A 22,845-nucleotide genomic window follows, 5' to 3' on the forward strand; every position below is an offset into this window, starting at 1 on the left:
GTGAAGATCTTAAAATCTGTTTTCACTGAAGTTCTTGGACTACTGAGAACATACCTGGAACAGCTATAAATAGACAAGTACGCAATGTGTAGCTGTAAAAATATAAACAGCAAACACAAAATAGATATTAGCCGTTGTAGTTCTTGCGGCGGCACAGAGTAGTCTCTAAGGACAATTTTCCTGATCTTGGAATATGTCTCACGGATCTCCGTAGTATCAGATGGTCCTGAATGCTTTTGCGCATGAACGTAGTTGGATTTTTGTGTTCTTTAAACTAAAATCGAATGGAATCGAAAGAACCTTTTTTTACACGAAAAAATTGAAATAACGCAATGTTTTATTTCAATTTCGCGAAATTTGATTTCCGCACCCTCGACTCCGCGCGTAAAATGTGTGTTCCGTGTATTCCAACTACCAGGCGCGTATGCAGGGGGGTGTTTCAGGGGTCCAAACCAGGGGCTGTATTTAACGCAGCAACATAATTTTCTCTTGATATCATCTGGAACATAGTCAGCAATTTATGATAAAATTCTCAGTGGTATGAGAAACTCATAAATAACTTAAAACATAAGTTTTCTAAAACGTTTGGTATGAATGAGCATTAAGGTGAAATTCAGCTCCAACCCGATGGGTATTGGTTGCGTTTGGGCACAGAGAAAGATTAGGGTTCGGGTCAGGCACGAGCGCCGGTCATTTTCAAAGGGTACAGGTCGGGTTCGGGTTAAAAAAAATCTGGTCGGGTTTCGGGACATTTATCGGATTCAGGTCGGGTACGGGTAAAGATATTTATTTTTTTATCGGTACGGATAAAAGTTTTTTATTTTCGATCGAGTTTGGGTTTGTAAAAATGCTTACCCGACCAAAGGGATGGCATTTCATCAGAGTGGTACACGCTGGTGTAAGATTCTTGTCTACACAGGGGATTCAAGAAGCGGATATCACACAAAAAGGAAAGCGCACTTCTTCTCAGTGTTGAATAGATAGAATTTGAGTGTGTGCTTGTGGTTAAAGCAGCTGGTGCGAGTTAAACACATTCTTTTCGCATGAATCGCTCTCACGCGCTCTCGCCTAAATACACCCAAGTGACCAATGGTGCGTGCTAGTGAGCGAACACTTATGTGATTCAATTTTTAATTTTATGGAAGGTGACGATGGCCTTTTTCGCAGCAAGGAAAAACTAAACTTTAACGATAAATTCCGCTTTTGCTGAGTATGCGTGCCCCACGCTTCTCTTATGCAAACAGTACACCAGAGTCCGCGTGCACACTTCGGAGAAAATATCTTCATCCACCTCAGAGTACTTCAGAGCTGTACTCTAGCAATTTGGTGTGATCCAGGGCTAGAGTTGAAAGAAAATAAACACTCGCTCTCATGATGCGTGCACAATGTATATAACAGTGGTGTAAATGTGTGAAAGAGAAGAGTTCTCATTAATATTGTCAGTGCGAGGGGAGAAATTATACTTGCTCTTCGCCACACAGAGGAGATGGACAGCTCTGCCCGACCATCTCTACTTCTTGCCGCTCCATCATCGATTTTGCGAAATAGCACGAGGCCAGATCCGGCCCAATCATTGTGTCACCTTCGAGACCACAGAGGAAGAGCAGCAATCGCTTCTTGAGGCATTTTCTATATATATCCGTTCGTAATGTATGGCTTGATTAATTTGCCACACCAACAAATTGCCTCTCACAATAACTACTTCTTGAAGAGTTAGTCTACATTCTTCTACCGGAACTTCTTCCGAACCTCCAGGCGGAGCTATCTGACGAAAAATTTCTTGCATCCGTTTTAATGAACGTCTTGTCGTTCATAATTCGGTCATGGGTCTTTCATTGAAATAAAAGTGTCTTCTACACTAAGAACAGTCGTATGAGAAGAGATTAAATTGTTGTAGTTGGAATATTTCTACAACAGGCGTCAGAGCTGGAAATTGTCGCGCATTTTCAATGAAAGAGTTCAATCCAACAGCCTCATATTTGTTTTCTACTGTCTCATTCGTAAATGACCGCATCCAAAACATACGAAGAGAGACGAAGCATTTTCTTATCTCATTGCAAAAAAAGAGAGTGTCAATGTTACCGTCTCTCTTGGACAAGACAAAACCAAACTAACGTCTGCAGGAAAAAACAGAAGAATTTCTGTTCTCATTCTTCCATCGATATAATGAAAATCTGTGACGTTTGACTATAAAAAGTGACTAAAATATTATAAATCGAAGTAAATACACCCCAGAATCTCTTTGGAAACCGAAACTAACACATGGATCAATAAGTCCCGAGACAAACAATGGAAATAACATTTTTTTGCAAGTTTTTTTTATTCATCAACATAATCACCTTTTAGGGTGATACAATGGTTCCAACGTTTTTCCAATTTTTCAATACCATGTTTATAAAAAAATTTATCTTTCGCTTCAAAACAAGCTTCAGTTTCAGCGATGACCTCCTCATTTTAGCCAAATCTTTTTCCCTGGAGCATTTTTTTAAGATCAGCAAAGAGCCAGTAGTCACTGGGGGCTAAATCTGACGAGTATGGGGGGTGGGGAAGCAGATCAAAGCCCAATTCGTTCAATTTCGCCATTGTTTTCATCGACTTGTGGCAGGGTGCATTGCAGCAATCGCGGCACCCACTTGAAAAAAACCTTTTTCATGCTCAATATTTCATGAAGGATAGTAAATAAACTTCCATATGATATCTGTGTCATCTCAGCAATCTCACGGAGCTTCACTTTACGATCTTCCATTATAATTTTTGTTACTTCACTCACATTTTCCGGTGTAACGGCTTCCACAGGTCTACCCGAGCGTTCCGCGTCATTTGTGTCGGTACGACTACGTTTAAGCTCGGCGAACCACCGACAAATCGTTGCTTTTGATGGATAACATTTTTCAATCCATTGTTTCGCTTGCACGGTATTTTTACCCATTAAAAAAACAATGTTTTATCGAAACACGAAACTCGGTTTTTTCCATTTTTAAAACAAACTACAAAACGACTTTACTCCAACCTCGATAACTCAGCTGTTTCTGGTCGGATCGACTTAAAATTTTGACCCGTTTCAAGCAAAGGTTAGTACTCTAGAGAGACGTGGTTACTGGTTTACTACGTGCGCCATCTCTGCTTTAGTCTCGGGACTTATTGATCCATGTGTTACAATCATAATTTTCTGTTTTTATCCGCGTTGAAACTGACGTCACAGGCACCAATTACCAAATGTCATCATATACCCACGAGGAAATATCGAGGTCAACATTTCATAAGGGCACATAAACCAATGAGAGTTTCTCTTTGTTCACTTGCTCTTTTGTGAATATCTTCTTAATTTTCACGTTTACCTACAAAGTATTCGTGTAGAATGAATGACACTATCCCCATGTTTCCAACAGTACCAAATATGTAATGAACGTTTGTATAATAACACGGATATAGTCGAAAGATAAAGTAAACAAAGAGAATCGGTCAATTGTTTTTAGGCCCTTTTGAAATGTTGACGTCGATATGAGATAGGAACTAGTGAAAACTTAGATATCCCATTTTTGATTATATTAAACGGTATTATTTTCATTGAACCATAATGTTTTTTTAAAGATTCTATGAGCTTCTAACATGCTTGACTAGGTTATGTTAGAAACTCACTTGCTAGGATCAACGTGAAAACGATTATTTTGACAATAGATTTAATTTGACTACGTTATCTAATTTTGATATCAAAACTGTTAATACATTGAGAATACCCCTGTAACCAAAAATGCAGTAAAACGGCGAAGGTATCGAAGTGGTTCCCGAGATCTGGTTTCAAAATCGTAACGCGAATTGCCTCATCTTGTATGAGCTGGGAACTTCCTAATAGTTTTGACAAATAGTGTACCAGATTCGCAAACGCAAACTTTGATCTGGTTACTCGAATAACACTATATAGAATAATCTGCCGAATTCTATTCAGCGTTAAAAACTCTGCTAATTTGTAAATTCCACATTCGACTTTTGCAATCACGCGTTGATTCATCCAACAAAAAGCTTCCGTCTGACAAAAATCAAACAACCTTCATTAATGCGTCACCCAAAGAATTAAGTTCTCAGTGTGGTTTTCTCGATGACGATACTGCATTGTGTCCGCTCTACTTAAAAAAAAAAGGATTCCAACCGTTATTGTTTCCGGTTATTAGGTGTAAAAAACGCTATTTAGTACAAATTTTGTTGGATACTTTAGTGCAGATGTTGAGCTTCGGCGTTCGGAGTTATACATTACTTATAGGGTCAATCTGAAATGCTCAGCTTCACTGGCTGTTCAATTTGAAATGCTATGCTTTGACGAGTAGAGGACGAAACGCGAAAGAAAATAAAATCAAGTTTATGGAACAAACTAAAATTTGAAAGCGTTGGGCAACAAACCAATCACTTTACCATATTGTTGTCTTATGTAATAGAAAGCATGGAACTACTCGTCCCTCTAGCGAACTTGGAGCAATGTCAGTTTCTTCTGACTGTAAAACTATGCTCTATGGTGAAGCACGATATAAACTCAAAACCAAAACTAACACAATTTTTTATAGCTAGCACCTAACTTTTCCAGCAATAGAAAATCTCAACACAAAAATACAATTAGAAATGAAGAAACCACTTGTTAAATAGAGACAACAACAAAAAAAAAACAGACAAATACGTGCAGCAAATCAGTACGGCCACTGGCAAACTTGCGGCGAAACATTAAGTGAATAAATAAATATCAGCATGAAAAAAGTGGGTGACAAAGGAACAATAACTCCGGGAAGGTTACTTCCCTTCCTGCTGTTGTTGGTAGTGCTATGTCATAAAATCGGTGCAACATCGTCTTCTATTGAAGATGAAGCAACAACAATTCTTAACAAGGATTACGTGGGCAAAAATATATTGCCCGATTTAAGTGAGATCAAGATGGATGCAGTTCCGGAACCCCATCGGGTAGCAGCGGAGCAGTTCAGAGACCTGTGGAAAGAATATCTTAACGGGGTTAAGGATTACGATGTAGTTAAAGGTGAGTTTTCTAGATTAAACTAATAGTTCGTAAGAAACAAGCTAGCGAAGCTATTGACATACCGAAACTAGGTAATCCAGTCACCTTCAATCCGCTAACGACTTCCACCTTGGACATAGAACGTGAAGTTTAATTCTTACGGTTGCCTAGAATTCTAGAAACCTTTTCACTGTCACTGGTGATGCATTTATCCCGCCTACAGTATTCCAGACACGTTTCGTCGAATGACCGCGGATCCGATTGTTACAATCGGGTGGTTCGGTTTGGTCGGCCATATAAACAGATTGGTCGCCTTCCAAATGACCGACTTTGAGTTGAAGTCAGAAAGCGGACTTGAAAGTTAGCATTTACTACAGCGGTAGTAGCGCTTCGAGTCGTGATCACTGCCAGTTAGTCACAGGAAAATGTGTGCCAAGCCACATTCGGCTTCCTTGGCGAGTAGGTCTTATTGTTAATTCAATGCACATAACCACCAGAAATACGCCAACACGTTTCTCTTGACGCCTGAGCACCCCTGAAGTGGCGTTTGTTTACGATTGTGGCCACTACACTCAGTTCTGGTTGGGCGATTGACTCGTGGTTTGGCAGAAACATTTGTAAAACAACCAATGAAATTCGACACTAGTTGTGGCTACGAACGGAACTGATGATTACGATGTAATAACTATCGAGAAGCAGATGGCTCTATAGTATTTGCGTGGCTGGCTAAGCAGCTAATGAGTGATTCTCAAATTGTACCAAAAATTACAATTTGATCTTTTTTATCTTCATACTAATATACTTCCTGGTGATTACAATTCTCAAGAATGTTTCAGTCATGGCCTTTTTGTATTAGGGCTATATGTATATTCATTTATTCCAATGCTAGTTAAATTTTAGTGACACCTCTTCCAAATACTTTGTGAATTAATTTACTCTATCTGCCAACTGATCGATTCGAATGCATTTTGCTTTATGTAAGCACAATAGTTTTTGCACTGTAAAAACCCCTGTTTTAATCCACTTTGTGGTGTAATGATGCCTTTCTTATTAACATTTCATTAGAAATCGTGGCAAGTTCCGATGGAGTTTTGAAAATCTATTTCCAGATCCGGAACTCGGAGTTTTTGCTGCCATATAATAGCAAGGCCTACAACATTCAGCGAAAAACCATTCCATTCAAATATTGAGACTTGACAAAGCCAGTTTGAATTAAAGCTGGTTGATTCACCTCTCATGCACTATTTCGATTGAGTCAATTAAACGAAAACCTGCGCTCCTGTTACTGACTGTATAAAAATTTCAAGTTAAACGGGTGGTTATACTTTTCAAGCTGCATAATGAAACATGCTTTGTTATTGGATTTTTATTTTTGTTATTAATATCAACAATCCTGTTACAAAACACATTTCGTCTCCATCCATATCTTGAAGATTTCATTGATCATGGTTCTGTATCGATTTCGATTCACGGTAACGCGTCACCCTTTCTCATTTTTAAAGAAATAAGGACCTATGATCCCACCAGCCCATGGACCACTCCAAACTGTATATTTTCGAGATGCATTGGGAATTCTTAAACGACGGGTGGATTATCCAAACACGGTAATTGTGCTTGTTGACGTATCCATTCAACCAAAAATGCGCCTTATCACTGAAGAGAATCTAGCGCTATAAACAGATTGAATTGAACACTGACTTCTAAACTAATTTCCACGATTTGGAAACGTTGTTCTGGAGGCAACCTATTCATGATGATTTGCCAAGCAATACTGAGTAGAGATGTCACTTTACACTGTCAAACACATCCATTACAACAAGAGATATTCACGATTAAATTCTACCCATTCTTGTGCAGGGTAAATTTTTGAACAATGACAAATGATATTCTAGAATTGCTCGTTTGCAAGATTGTCAATAGAAAAGCCTAAAATTTGGAAGAGCAATTGAATAAATTCTAAGTTTTGAATAAATTTAACTATTAACTATTATTTCATTAAAAAGAGAAACTTTCTTTTTCGATTTCTTTTATTTTCCAATATGACTTTGAAAGTAACAGTGTGTTGAATGAACAAGGTGTTATCTAAATAATTGAAAACACGATTAGGTAAATCCAGAAAAATAATTTTGTTTGAATACTTTTTATCAAATTTAACAATAATGCGTCATCTAAATTAAACTATAATCTTATCCAATATTCGCATGCAGGGCTAGCAATAATCAGTTCCGTACTTTATCATCGCTGAGTTCAGCTCACCTGAAAATCGGTTCCAGAAGCATGACTGAGCGAGTTGAGTAACTGGGTAACCATTTGTGTAGTGTAAGGGTTCCCAAACTATTTTGGGTCATGCACCCCTTTACTAAAATTAACTTAGGCCTCATATCACCATCAACAAATTCCATTGAAAATTCAATTTCTTCCTTTTTTAAAATTGATGTAAAATACTTACCAATTTCTGCGGATGGTTAAATAAACACAACTTTTTTAGCGTAAATATTTCAAATAACAACTTATATCAAACAATAGGGGGTCGATTTCTAGACCTCGTCGACCCCCATAGTCAGTTTTCGTTAACGTCGACCCCCGCAAAAAGGATATCGACCCCAAGGGGTCTATATCGACCACTTTCAGAACCCCTGGTGTTTAGAAAACATCGTCTCAACATCGTAGTGTCAAGCAATCAGCAGATGAGCGCTGAGTGCACATCAAATATTAGAACCCACTGAGAGACGATTTGTGAGTTGTGATTTGATGTATTTATACATCAACACATTGAATCAGATTCTTATGACACTGTCTCGCTTGTATTCCCCATCCACCAAAGTTGCCATGGGCAGCCAACGTTCGAATCGATGCCATTTCAATCCAATTCTCAACACATGTTCTCGTATGCTGGAAAACGCATTCGGTTCAGTAGCCAGTTGTGTTTAGCTCGAGACATGAAATTCAATCATTTGTGGCATGCTCGTGCTCGTTTTGAATACCAGCAAAAACAAGACCGAAAATGAAATGAAAGTTAGATTCTATGAAATCAAAACTGAGAACCATCAATACTGTATAGGTGAGTGTGTTTGTCCAGATCAGCGATGAGTTTCATCTTTAAAGCAGGCATGGCATAACCTTCACTCATGAGCACACCACCAGGAGTACGCTTCGTGTCCGTGTTGAAAAATAAACACCGAACGCAGCAGAAAAAGCACCCGTAGCGGTGGTCGTGTAATTGCCAAGCAACGGTGTTTGTATTTTCGGGCAGCACTGAAGTCGAGTTTCCCTGACTTTGGCAAACGGCGAAGCCGAGTGTTTCCGATTTTGCTTTATACGTTGCTTGTACTATAATCGCCTATACCACCATGGTATGACGAAAAATGCGTTTGAATGATTTATTCTCTTTTCATCAGTACGCGTTTGATTGAATTCAATTGATTGACAATATAACTAACGCATGGGTGCTCTTCGGTGCCTTCGCGAAATTCAAAACACTCAGCTCCGGTGTTTAACGAAACTGAAAACACGCGGATTCGGTGTATGCCGAAGCTTGAAACATCAGTGCCGAAAATAACACACCGATACTGAAACATAACAAGGATTTTGAAAAATTATACAATTGTAATAAGGGGTGTTTTTTTAGTAGGTTTGTTTTTTCAATATGGAATAACTCTATTGTCTGAAAATTGTTTTGACTGTGAAAAGTGACGTCTCTACTCAGTATTGTTTGACAAATCATCATGAATAGGTTAACTCCAGAACGACACTTCCAAATCGTGGGAATAAATTTTCAAAATCAGTGTTCAATTAAAACTGTTTATATCGCAAAATTCTTTTCAGTGATGTGGCGCATTTTTTTTGAATGGATACAAACAAAATTGCCGTATTTGGAGCACAGATAAACCACACACCGTTCAAGAATTACCGGTGCATCCCGATGTACCGTTTGGTGTGGGGCTGATGGAATCATCGGTTCTTATTTCTTTAGAAATGAGGAAAGACGACGCGATACCGTGAACGGAAATTACGGCACAGAACCATGATCAATGAATTTTTGTTGTCAAATCTTCAAGAAATGTGGTTTCAATAGGATGGTGCCACTTGTCATAATGCGGACGAAACAATCGACTTATTGTTATTGCTGAAATACGGCCTCATATGCTTGAAAAACCTCATATGCTTGAAAACAGAATGACTTTTGTGAAAAATAGTCGTGGCGGTCATATGCCCGAAATCATGTTCAAATGTTAAATGCCAAGAAATTATCATTGAAATAAAAACACAATTTGGCCATTTCATAATTTGGCATGTGTTTTATTTAAATTTAAAATCAGCAAGCTCTTAAAAAATCACCTTTTATTTATAACATTTCGAACCAATAATGTTAAAATTTTTGTAAAATTTCTATAACTGTTAGAGTAACAATTATCGGATTGTTTAGCGGTTGGAACAAATTCTGAGAAATCAAGGTTTCTCCACTATTACCGGTGCATTCGGAAGCGGGAACAGGGAACTAGTAATCCCAAAGTACATTTATGTATCCACTAACTAACAAGATCTGCGTTTGTAAAAATCGGTCAAGAACTTTCCGAGAAAATTTAGTGCGCATTTTCTCATAGATTTGCACATATTGCCTTTTAATTGCGAAACCGGAAGTCGGATCGGAATAAAATTCAATAGCGTTCTATGAGACCACAATACCCAAGTAACAATTCGAATGCCTAATGGTTTTGATTGTAATTTATAGGAGTTTTGTAATTGATTTTTCAATCACTACCTGTTTTATGACGACTATAATAAATGTCTCTTTTGACAAGTAATATCATAGTTTTTGAAGCTTCTATAAAACTTTTTACCCAGACTAACAACTGGACTAAAAATAAAACAATGTGTACTAGAATAAAACCATGTAAACACTCTTAATGTTGCTTTCAAACATTTTCTTTAAAACATTATTGTCAGTAAAATTCTTTCATAAATCTAGTTTTGTGTGTGTGCGTGTTCATTGGATGACAGTTTCACTTAGAGCAAATTTGAGGGTTCTGAAGTACATTTATGACACATTTGTTGTGGGCTATTTGATTTATTGCTTCTTGGGTTAAGCGTCATTTGCATTAAAAAAAAATTCATGGCCGCCATTATGATGTCCTATACCGTACACTGAGCTAAATTTTCTAATATTCTAATGATTTTGCACTATTAGCATTTCCAATAATAGTTACAAGATGTGTTCAACATCATGTCAAATATATGAGATAATCTTATGAAACATAAAACTCTTCTTAACGTTATTTTTACAGGATTTCCATATAACGAATGAAATTTCCGGTGGAACAATTTATGAAGCGCATATTATATTCACTTCGATTTTATTTAGATAGGTTCATATATACAATATGACTAGTTTTATAAAATTTATATATATATATATATATATATATATATATATATATATATATATATATATATATATATATAATATATATATATATATACATATATATATATATATATATATATATATATATATATATATATATATATATATATATATATATAACTTCCAATGGAGCTCATACGAATAGCAGATTCTAGTATTCCGTTCGGTAAGGGAGCACCTCATGATATTTGCGAAAGAGAAGTGAGATCCCGAGACTGAAAATAAAAATGAATCTTACTAGACAGATAGAGTAATGAAATGTACCGGATATATATTTCATGGTCCGTTAACGCATATCCTTGAACGAAGTTGGATGAGCTGTCTTGTCAGCGATTTAAAATTACATTGAGATGCGGAACTTCCTGAAAAAAAATGGTCTGGAGCAGTTGATGAATATCGGAGACACAACTATTTCTTCAACTTCAAGCAGTACGATTCACGACTTCCATCGGATTTCCATATAAATTATATGGGATATTTTTATAACTTTCATTATGATAACGTCCATTTATATTTGACGTACACATTAAATAAAGATTATAAGTTTCCATATAATTTCTATGAATTATATTCTGCATATGATTCATATGACAAATCTAATGAATATAAATAAGATTTTCATTTCAGTGTAGCATTTATTGACATCAAATAAACTTCGAAATGCAAAAACGAGGAAATATGATGGACTTTCATGATTCGTTTTCAGAATATATGCAAAGTTTTAACGCCACGAAATAGTTTTATACAAAAATGACGATGAATCACAAAAAATAATTTTCATAAATCATGAAGACTTTCGCAAAAACCGCATTTATTTAAAGGCGATTAGTTATAATTCTTATTTTTATCTTTACATTCACGATAAAAATAAAAGCACATAAAGTTTTTACATTCGGAAAAAGCCTCAAACTCTTAAAAATAAACTAATATATTCTTACTGATTGCATTCAAAGTAGACATGACACACACATAGTCAAGAAAAATATTATCAAAACGTCAGTTTATTCATGACGGAATTCATTCCATCCAAATAAATTAAATGTTGATCGTAAAGCTGGTTTCAACATTTTCTTGAATTTGGAGTTTTAACGCAGGTTTATGCTAATTCTTCACTTTGCTTTATAAGCCTTATGAAGAATGGTCCACTTGGCAGGAACATGCTCTTATAGAGGTTTTCAGTAGGCTTTCGTGGAGTTTAAAGTTTTAATGCAAGATTTATTATATAGCATTGAAGACAGCTACAAGTATTTATTAATATTAAAATTGTTACTTGGGTACCTTTCATTTGAACCTGAGTTTGTGAAAATCGGTTCAGTCATCTCTGAGAAAATCGAGTGACACTATTTGTCACACACACAGACATTTTCTCAGTTCATCGAGCTAAGACGAATGATTTATGACATTCGGCCCTCCGGGAATCGGTTTAAAAGTCTGTTTTCACAGTGATTGCATAGCCTTTCTACATGAGAAAGGCAAACATAGGGAGGGTTTTCCTTCAGTACCCTCGAATAAGATATAAGAATCAAGACTTCCCGGAACTTCAGTATCGGATATTGAAACGTTCACCTGGAAAGTCTGCGAGTTTAGTAGTGCATCCGAGCATCTTGAAATCGGAACATACTAAGACGCACGAGAATACTACCATTACTGAAATTTTTATTAACAAATATCCTTCTTCCGTGACTCTCGTTGTATATACGGCCTCTAGTAACAACAAGTGTTGGACTAACATCCCTTCCCATTCCTTAGACGATCTACGTTCGGACCTGAAAGGCACCGGTACTGATCAATGAACTCTGAGGTTACCGAAAGATGTACATTGAAGGATGATTTGCCAGTCCCAGTTCTGGTCATCTAGGAATTCTCTATACAATTTCAGCTAATCCCGATCAGTGACGGAGTAGCAACCAAGGGTGATCGTTCAAGCTCAAGCTATAACTGTTAGAGCAACAATAATGGAAAAGGAAAGTAAACAAAGAGACACTGTTAGTACCTAAGCTAATGTTCATCGAGAATTGTGGAGCAAATCACCAACTTTACCATGAAGCAGCAGTTATGAAAGTTTCACACCTGTGGGTCGAAAAGAAGTAACTATAAAAATTGTGCAACTCATCCAAAACTCTAAAAGTGTCCAACGTTGCTATGCAATGATTTTTTCGGCACTGTTGTGAAACTTAATAGTAATAAGTTCCATCAAGTTCGATTTCAATATGTTTGAAAAAAGTTCCTGTCCATGTCCAACTTGAATAACGATTATGAAACAATTATTCAACATCTTAAAATTTCATCAAGTTTCATTTGCTACTTGGGGAGAAGCGAATTCTATGATATTGGGTTAAAAATTTTGCCATATTTCTAGAACTCGTTAGTTGATCAATTCAGTTATACAAGGTACAATTCAAAAGTTCCAGGACTTTTTAAACAGCGCAGCTCCCAGTGTCGCCATCTGTCTGAAAATTTTATCCGTCAATTGTGTATCCTCCAGTGCTGTCGAATAAAATGTTCATAACATTTGGACGTTTAGAAGCTACAAATGTACTGTCACATTTAGCGCGATGTCTCAGCTTCTATACGTCCAAATGTTATGAAAATTTTATACAACAACACTGGAGGATACACAATTGACGGATAAAACTTTCAAACAGATGGTGACTCGGAGCCACGCTGTTTAAAGTTCTGGAACTTTTGAATTGTTCCTTGTATTGGTGCTAGGTTTCCGTTTGCGAAGTATCAGAAATAGTAAACAGAAACTGTGAAATGGACCACACTCTGACATTGCTCAACCGATTTTCATAAACACAGATTCAAATAAATGTTCTTATAATCATGTACAAAGCGATGAGTGTTAAAAATTTTATAGCTTCGTTTAAACTGACGAAATACCTCAAACATAATTTTCCGGAATCTACTTTTTAAACCCGTTCCAAAAATACCAATATTATAGTAGTTTCCATGCAATATAAATGAGCCGGAAATCGCTTTCGATGTATGACAAAACTTCTTTTTTTTATTAACCCTCCACTCTCCCCCACACCAAAAGGCTCGCATTTAGGCCCCCTGGTAATGGGCACCATTTTCAGCCATTGGCAACAACAATTATAAAACAAGTATTGTATCACTACTATACTATATCTAAAATGGCTGAAAATATTAAATTTCTTGAAGTAACATTAATGAATAGAGAGCTATACTAAATATGACAAAAACGAAAAGTGTGCTTCTAGTGGATTATTTGTCCTTTTAAAGAAGCACATATATTAACAAGAACAGTTACAATTTAGGTGATTCTAACGCGTTGAATTAATAATTACATTTAGCTGTTTGTAGACGGTTTACATATAACACGTAGGAATAAAGGACACAAATACATAATTAGTAACTTAGATTAGTAATTGGCGTATACGAGTTCTTAAGTAGTTTTTGATGCTGGATTTGAATGAGTGACGATGTGTAATGTTCTGTATTTCTCTGGGCAGTTTGTTATATATTGCTGGACCTATGAATGTAATTCGTTTCTGACCAAAATTTGAAAATGCACGGGATTGCAAAAGATGATTAACTTGCCTTGTGTTGTGAATTTGAGGTGTTGTATTTATTGTTATATTGTGAAAAGTCTTCGGATTATGTATTATGTTGTGGATTAAGATTAATGTTTGTTCATCGCAGATACCTAGGATGGGTAAGATTTTATAAGGAAGATCTGTATAAAGCTGAACTGTAGGAAATAGAAAGGGTAGATCGAATATTATACTTATACAACGATTTTGCATCATTTGCAATTTTTTCAATTTTGACTTGCAGGCTCTGCCCCAGACAACATTGAGGTAACTCAAGCGAGGATGAATATGAGCGAAATAGAACAGAATAAGTGTCTTCCGTGGTAGAAAATGACTTACATGTTTTAAAATTCCACACAATGATGAGATTTTTTTTTCGATTTCCTTTATATGATGTTCCCAAGACAACGTAGAATCCAGATGGATTCCCAAATATTTAAAAACTTCCACTCTTTCTATAACATTTTCTTCAATAATTAAGTTGGGAAGAGTGGGAAGAACTTTCCTAGGTGATCGGAACATGACATATTTAGTCTTTTGTAGATTAAAAGAGAGCAGATTTTTAGAGAAGTATTCTTTTAAAATCAGCAAGTCGTTATTCATGTTTGTTATAATAGAACTTGTATTGGCATTCGGATAAAACAAGGCCGCATCATCCGCAAATAACCTTGGAATACCAGAGAGATTAATCTTGCATCAGGCATGTCCAAACACTGCACTGCACTGCGTGCTTCATATAACCACCGCCACCGCGTGTATTGAGAATGCCATTGCGTGCCAGTGCACAAAGAGAAACACGAAACGCAATATCCGAAGCCACGGTGCTCGTGGCGCTGTTTTATTTTCGGCACTGGTGTTTCAAGCTTCGGCATACACCGAAACCGTGTATTTTCAGTTTCGTTAAACACCGGAGCCGAGTGTTTTAAATTTCGCGAAGGCACCGAAGAGCACCCATGCGTTGGTTATATTGTCAATCAACTGAATTCAATCAGACGAGTATTGATGAAAAAAGAATTAATCATTCAAACGCATTTTTCGTCATACCGTTGCGCTATAGGTGCTTATAGTACAAGCAACGTATGTGGCAAAATCGGAAACACTCGGCTTCGGTGTTTGCCGAAGTCAGGAACACTCGACTTCAGTGCTGCCCGAAAATCCAAGCACCGGTGTTTGACAATTACACGACCACCGCTACGAGTGCTTTTTCTACTGCGTTCGGTGTGTGTTTTTCAACACGGGCACGAAGCGTAGCATTCAATACTCCTGGTGGTGTGCTCGCGAGTGAAGATGAGTACCGTGCAGAACGGATCCGTGTTTTTGCCATGCCTGTCTTGCATATATCGTTAACATATAGCAAGAACAGTAAGGGCCCGATATTACTTCCCTGTGGTACGCCAATGCTTACTAGTTTTGAAGAACTTGTTTCTCCATCGATTGAAACATATTGGATTCTATTTTCTAAATCGCTTTGGATTATGTTATTAGCAATCCCTCTAATTCCATACTTGTCCAGTTTACGGAGCAGTATTTCATGATTCAGAGTTTCGAAGACCTTTTTTATGTCTAAAAATAAAGCACCCACATATCTTTTGGAGTCCGTTATTTCTATAATATTATCTATGAGCTCAGTTATAGCAACGGTTGTGCTACTTCCGCTTCGGAAACCATATTGCATGCTATAGAGTATTCTGTGATTTTCTAGGAAACAACCTATACGACTTATCAGCAATTTTTCGAAGATTTTGTTAAAAACTGAAAGTGTCGCTATAGGTCGGTAATTATCGGATATTGCAGAGTCACCTGATTTTAAAATTGGAACAACTTTAGCAACTTTAAGGCAGTCTGGGTAGAATCCTCCTTGTATCATCAAGTTGAATGAGTCAGATAAGATCCGAGAAAAGTATTCGGCAGTGTTTTTATTATTTTTGCTGGAATAAGATCAGGGCCAGGAGTTTTGTTCGTTTTCAGTTCATTGACGAGAATTATAATCTCATTCACCGACGATGGTTGGAGGAAAATTTAATTTGCAATTGGATCGATGTGTTGCAGTGGACAAGACCCATTTGGGGTTATATTCTCTTCTAACTTGGATCCAACTGTAACAAAGTGCTTGTTTAATGCTTCAATGATTAGTTTCAGTTGCCAGTTATACAATTTCCGTTGACAATCAAAGATGGAGTTGATTTGGTTTGCTTTTACCTAGTAATAGGTTTATGTTCTTCCACATTCTTGAGTGTTGTTCAATAACCTCTCAAAATAACTCCTTTTTGCTCGCTTTTTAGCTAAGTCCAGTTTTCTATGCTTCAGCAAACCCGCTAAGCGAACATCATTGGGGTCTCGACGACATCGTTTTAGGTAGTTGTTTTTAATTTTTATTAATGTCCACACATCAAAGTTTATCCATGGACATTGTGTGTCTTTGAGGTTAGCATGCTTCGTGACTACCCTGGTGCAATCTTTAAATATATTGTAATGTCCACAAAAACATACTTTGGCTCCAGTTCCGCAAATACCGGAAGTGGTAGTCAGATTTCTGCAATTGAATGTATGTCAATTTCTTGTATTAATAACGAGAAATATTAACAGTTTTTTTTTTTTCATTTTACCATTGAATAGTCTCTCAAGAATCATTCCGTGGATGATATCCATAAGCGATCAGTAACTCTTTTTGTAACAATAGCAAAAAGTACCGCATGTCCGTGACGTTCGCCTGTGAAAAATAGCTATAATTTATAAAGTGAAGCTCGTAACTTCATTATACTCAATCTGAAAAGATTATCGCTCATGTGCTTCATCGCAAGCAGTCTAGCTCTTCCTGCAAGAATTTCATGCCCCGCTGAGCAGCCACGAGCGATTTATGGTCCCGTCGTAAAGACGAACCACTAAAGCCCTCATGCGGCTTGAGTGCTATAGTGCAATGCAAGCCCTATACTTCCGTTTTCCCATTGCGACGAGGACTTATGCAAATTTCTTCCATACGGTGGTAGAATCGGAAACAACAACAAAAGCAGGCTATCAGCTCGTTGGCATCAGCACTTTTCATTTGGGAGGGGCTACCCGAAGAACCATTGTCGGCGTTTGAATAATTGTAGAATGTTCGATTAAACTTTGAAATTGTTTTCCTTATCTGCTTATAGATATTCCATTCACGTTGATCGTCCCGGATCGAATCGATCGGCTCGCATTCAAAGGCAACGAGCCACGTGCTCGGGAATTCCTGATGGAACACGTCATACCCGGCGCCTTGATGGAGATGAAAGATCACAACGTGTACGGTAACATGAATCGGCACCCGGTGGGCGTGAATCTGACTTGCATCAACATGCTGATGGGATACGTGCTCAGGTACATGACGAATCAGGAGACGAAATACGCTGCCCGATACAACGTGAGCGATTCGCTGACGATGGTGTTCATCGAGGGCAACCTAACGGAGAACAAAGCCGTCAACACCAACAAGCTGAACAAGCGAAATATCCAGGAGAATAACCGGTGAATTTATTATTTGGGCGATGGAAGTTCGATGGGTTCAAATTAATTTATTATTTATGAATTGCAGGTACAACGAACCTCAACGGTTAGAAATGAAAAATGCCACCAAGGAACTAGCTGCGATCAAGGAGAACCGAATCGGGCAGCATTTGATGAATTTTCTGTCCAGTTTGAAATCGGGAGCCAAAGTTTTCCAACATTTTCTATCGAACAGCAATTTAAGTCAGCTGCTGGACGACAGTTCGTACATGGTTCTGATTCCATCGGATACTGCTTTCCAACGGTGGCATCCAATCGACTGGGGCTTCTATCCGTTCAGTGTGCAAGAGTTCACCGAGAGTGTCCTGAGAAATCATTTCGTTCGAGTGCGGCAACCGCTGCGCATGGCTGATCTAAGGACCATATCCACGGAGCAAAAATTCAAGACACTCGGCGGAGAATATGTTGTACTTAAAGGCAGACGTAAGTAGCATTAGGCTTCAGGTTAGCTGTAAATCTTAGTTTTTTGTTTGTGTTCACAGCTACTCCGACCGTAAACAACGCCTCAATTCTCTATGACTACACTTTATCTAATGGAATCGAAGTGTACATCATCTCCGAAGTTCTGTTCGTATCGGAGGCAGTTGTGTCCCGTCTACATCAGGTATTATCTATAGTTTGCGAGTGTAGCTTGTTGCATGACATTTTTCGTTTATTATTTAGATGCACAAGGACAAGGAAACACCCCCGCTACTAGCCTTCCCATGGTTTGGGGCGCAGTTCCTATCGCATTCCTTCCTGGCACTGGAACGTGACAACCGGTTCACTCAGATAACGCGCTTCCTGAATACAGCGGAGATCGCTCAGTACATATCCGGCGCCAATTATACTTTCTTCGTTCCTACCGATGAAGCTTTCGAGCGGTACAGCTTCGATATCCTGCCGGATAACGTGCTCGCCTCGGAAAAAGGTATTAAATTGTTGCTCAATCACTTCATCAAGGGTCGTTTGTATGACCGTGATCTTCGGGACGGCGAAGTGATGGACACGATCGGTGGTCTACCGGTCAAAATTCACCGAAACTTCGACAACAACGTTACCGTTAACAACGCCAAAATCATCGAATCGGAAGTATTCGTCTACAACCTGGGAACCATGTTCTATGTGAACGATGTGCTCTATCCGGACATCCTCAAGGACGAAGTGGCCGTCATAACGGAGATGAAAAACCCCGACAAGAACATTCCACCGGACGATACCGGTGACGTTTACACGACCGAAGGGAACCAGCCAGATCGGCGTTCGTCGTCGACGACTCATCGGACATACTTCACGACGAGTGCCGATGTGGAAATTGTCCCACTGGAGATAACCGAACAAAGTGGCAACGACGACGACTTTTTACTGCAGGACGATGAAATTATTACACCGAAAGCGTTGCCGGTTAAGTACTATTTTGCACCGAAAAAGTAGAACATCTCGATTTTTTGTTTTGTTTGGAGGAAATGTGAGATGAATGGTAACTGTTTGGATGCAGTAAAATTTTGAGTGCTGGTGGCGATGTAAATCATTATGCTAGACTAGGAAAATCTCCAAATAACGAACAATGTCGATGCGTACAATGGAGGTATAATTTTTCGATTTCGAGGAAAAAATCGACGCTGAATTGGTCGCAATGAGCTTTCACACTTATCGAGACATTCATGATTTATTTTTAAATACGTTGAGGTCATTAAGTTTGATTATTTTACATTTGGCACTTCCAGGAATTACGCTAAAAGGAAAAGAATATTCTAGACGAACCAGTTTCGAGAACAAAAACATTATTATCGCACATTTTGTAAGCTACTCTTTCAACGGAAAGTACTGAGAACTGTAGATTCTAAACAGCTGACAGATCGTTCTCGAAGTGATTATAAATGTTGTCTAAATTATGTAAATTATTCTCTTCTCATATTGTTGGATCATATAAATGTAAACCTTAAGTACGCTGCAGACGATCCGTCAGATTCCGTCAATGGAACGTTCTCCGTTTGTCAAAATTAGTTTAATACGTGAACTCATTACGAGACCCTCGGTGGTAAAGTGTTGTTCATAAGAATTCCACAAAAGCAAGCTTAATGTTCCGTTGTCGCTGCGTAACAGTGACGGAATTCCGACGAATCGTTTGAATCGCACTTTAAACGATTTATATCTAAACAGTCTTCCAGAGATTTTACAAACTGAAATGGTGTTTTGGATAAATGTTTGAGATTAGTGAAAAACTGAATTTGTTTGAACGTTTCGGCAACTGGAAGTTTATCTAGATTAGTTTAATATGGTTAATTGGAACATAAAACTAATATCTACAATGGTAAATAGATAAAAAAACAACTTATCATTTTCACAAAATGCCCAGTTGACTAACATTAATCAAAACAAAGATCCACTGACTAGCTTTTAAGTAATAAGCGACGAACATTGAATAATCTCATTAGCCTTAAGCAACCAAACTCAAAAATATTTATTTAATGAATGATGGATTTCTTACATATAAATGTAACTATAATATACAGCAATACGAACAGTTGGCTACTTCAGTCAGACGGTTCCTAAATCAAATATACAGTAGCACGCTCAATTGAGAAAACCGAAAAGATATTCAATCATGACTATCCATTTTTCGTACTAAGTTTTGAACAAAAAATTAAAAGATTAGTTTTAGATATGGTTTGTCCCTTCAGCTAAGATTAAACGCTATACATATTACCAATGGTTGTGAACGACCAAGACCACAGATACAAGATGTATAAAGGCTAAAACAGAATTTGAAGAAACCTCTCCAATCGATGTACATTGTAGCTGGTGGATTTTACACTTAACTTGATAATATAAGTATGCTTCCCCTAGCATTTTCCGGTTTTGTCTAATTTCAAATCAGATTCCCACTGAGACGGTTGTGCCAATGCGTCAATTTTCAAAATAGCCTCCTAATACACTTTTACGAAAAAATACTGGCCACCAAGTTTTCATAAGGGACTTCGTTCTTTTTTTATCGGGCAAAGAAATCTACATTAAGCATTCTAAGGCTGGGAACCATTTCGCGGATAATTTTAACTTTCAGTTGAAATCTGACACTTGAGCGGTTATTTTGTGTCTAGTAGTTAGATTTTATTAAAACTGCGGCCCATTTCAAAGTTTGACGAATGGAAAGTTGTTTGGGTTTATTTTGCACTGGAAATAATTTTAACTAAAGAATTGATATTAGAATTTTCTTTGCAAGATTTTTTTCAGTGTCGGAAAATAACCATCGATTCGTCAAAAATAACCACGCTTTCGAGCAGGGTTGTTTTTGACAACATCAAAATAACCGCTCGAGTGTCAGATTTCAACCAAAAGATAAAATTAACCACGAACTGGTTCACAGCCTAACAGCTTACAATAACAAATGCCAAGTCACATTTGACATCAAACAGTTTTAAGTTCGATTCAGACGATCAGTCAACTTCCGTCAACGTCAGCGGGACTTCACCGGTAGTTTAGATTAGTTTAAGGTTTTCATTATTGAAACGAATACACATTCTGGACGTAAAAACGTTCCGCGAGCTTGACATAGCTTGTTAATAAGTGTTACAAACAGCTCCTTTCCATGGACATTCCTTGTCGGTAACGATTGCCTAATATAGCCTGTGAATCGCACTTTAGCATAACAGCATATGATGTTTGTTTTCATTACAAAATATCGAACGGTTTTGAGTTCTAGCCAGTTCTTTTTTAGTTTCAATGGTTTGCTGCAAGGGTGTAAAAAGCCCAATATACTTCGTGATGAAAACAAATCAATATGTAAGAGCAATTCACACGTGGCATCTGGTGACTTTCACTGGCATGAAACGATTACGATTACGACATTAATTGTAAGCAATTCTTATGGAGACACACAACGTCAATACCACGGAACAATTTGGCTATCGGTACAACATCCGGTTAAAACGAATTATTAAATTAATCTTGATGTCGTCCGAAGTTGATTTTTCGTGTGAATCATATTTAATTCTGGCATTTCCTGATGAAAACAAACAAATCTTAATTGCAGTTTTGGTTGTAAATGAACTATCATAAAGCCTAATAATTTCATTAGTCCAGTGTTTCCAGAACTATTAACAGCCAATAATGCGAGAGGAAGCATATTTGATATTTTCTTGTTATGTCTCACACAATTCAAAGGCATCTCAAATCTATTAAAGGCATAGTTGTTCACTACTACAGCACAACATTTGTAATAATTCTACATAACATATTCAGATAAGCCACCTACACATATTTGTTCCATGTTTTATGTTCGATTGTTCAATCTAAAAAAATATATTGGTATTATCCAAGTACAAGTACCTCTTATCTGTGGCCTGGTCTACAGCTCGGCACTGTTTGTTTGAACGTTTGGCTATTAGGCTGTTGTAAGTTGAGTTTTTATATCAGATATCGTTGTACGTGTGTAAAGTCAGGATTCATTATGATATGTTTAATAAAAAAACACAAACTGATTACCTTGTTGTTATTAGTGTGAAATTATATGGTTGGCGAAGCAGTTATTTCAATCCATAGGCACATGTTCAGACAAGTTGTGTATGTTTAGTACCATAAATGTGGCTGCATAATTTCAGAGACATAACCAATCGAACGGTAGTATGTCTAGCACTGATGTTGTGATAAAATGTTACATCAGCTTGCACATCAAATCATCTTTGGTCTTAAAAACTTGTCATATACAAAATGAAATGTTATTTCAATCCTTTAAAAGCTCTAAAACAACCCAGTTTGACCTTAAAGGTAAGACGAAAATTTCTACGGTATTGGTTCATAGATCCAAAGCAAAGATATTGTATCCGATTTTATCATAACTAGATGATAGAAATTCGAGTAATTGACAAAGTTTCGTCGATTCGTACACAATTTCGGAGATTTCGTTGATCTACTAGTTCTTATCGTTTATTGTGTAAGCTTGGAAAGCTATAGAGCCGAGCAATAAACATTATATTTTGTAACATTCGCAAGGGCTTATCGTACTATACAGGATCGGGGTCAAACCGGGCTATAAAGTTTCACACAAAAATGAAAAAAAACGAATATAGTAGCTCCCAAGTAACAATTCGAATGCCTTATGGTTTTGATTATAATTTATAGGAGTTTTGTAATTGATTTTTCAATCACTACCTGTTTTATGACAACTATAATAAGTGTCTCTTTTAAACAGTAATATCATGGTTTTCAAAGCTTCTATAAAACCCTTTACCTACACTAACAACAGAACTAAAAATAAAACAATTTGTACTAGGATAAAACCATCCAAACACTCTTAATATTGCTTTCAAACATTTTCTTTAAAACATTATTGACAGTTAAATTCTTTCATAAATCTA

General features: G+C 37.2%; 1 protein-coding gene across 10 annotated transcripts in view; it reads left to right on the plus strand.

Annotated features, from left to right (window-relative positions):
* LOC131430227 (uncharacterized) overlaps window positions 1-21,969 on the plus strand; it is a 48,113-nt gene extending 26,144 nt beyond the window's left edge. For 5 of the 10 annotated variants that reach the window (XM_058594996.1, XM_058594991.1, XM_058594990.1 and 2 more), the window contains exons 2-6: window positions 4,557-5,017; window positions 17,116-17,470; window positions 17,538-17,932; window positions 17,992-18,113; window positions 18,173-21,969. In XM_058594996.1, the coding sequence (XP_058450979.1) occupies window positions 4,735-5,017; window positions 17,116-17,470; window positions 17,538-17,932; window positions 17,992-18,113; window positions 18,173-18,922 (1,905 nt within the window). In that variant the 5' untranslated portion in view covers window positions 4,557-4,734 and the 3' untranslated portion in view covers window positions 18,923-21,969. The remainder of the gene's footprint in view (window positions 1-4,556; window positions 5,018-17,115; window positions 17,471-17,537; window positions 17,933-17,991; window positions 18,114-18,172) is intronic. The other 5 variants (XM_058594999.1, XM_058594993.1, XM_058594994.1 and 2 more) reach the window with 1 other exon arrangement.
* The last annotated feature ends 876 nt before the right edge of the window (window positions 21,970-22,845 follow it).

This window comes from Malaya genurostris, chromosome 2 (genome assembly GCF_030247185.1).
Source record: "Malaya genurostris strain Urasoe2022 chromosome 2, Malgen_1.1, whole genome shotgun sequence".
NCBI lineage: Eukaryota > Metazoa > Arthropoda > Insecta > Diptera > Culicidae > Malaya > Malaya genurostris.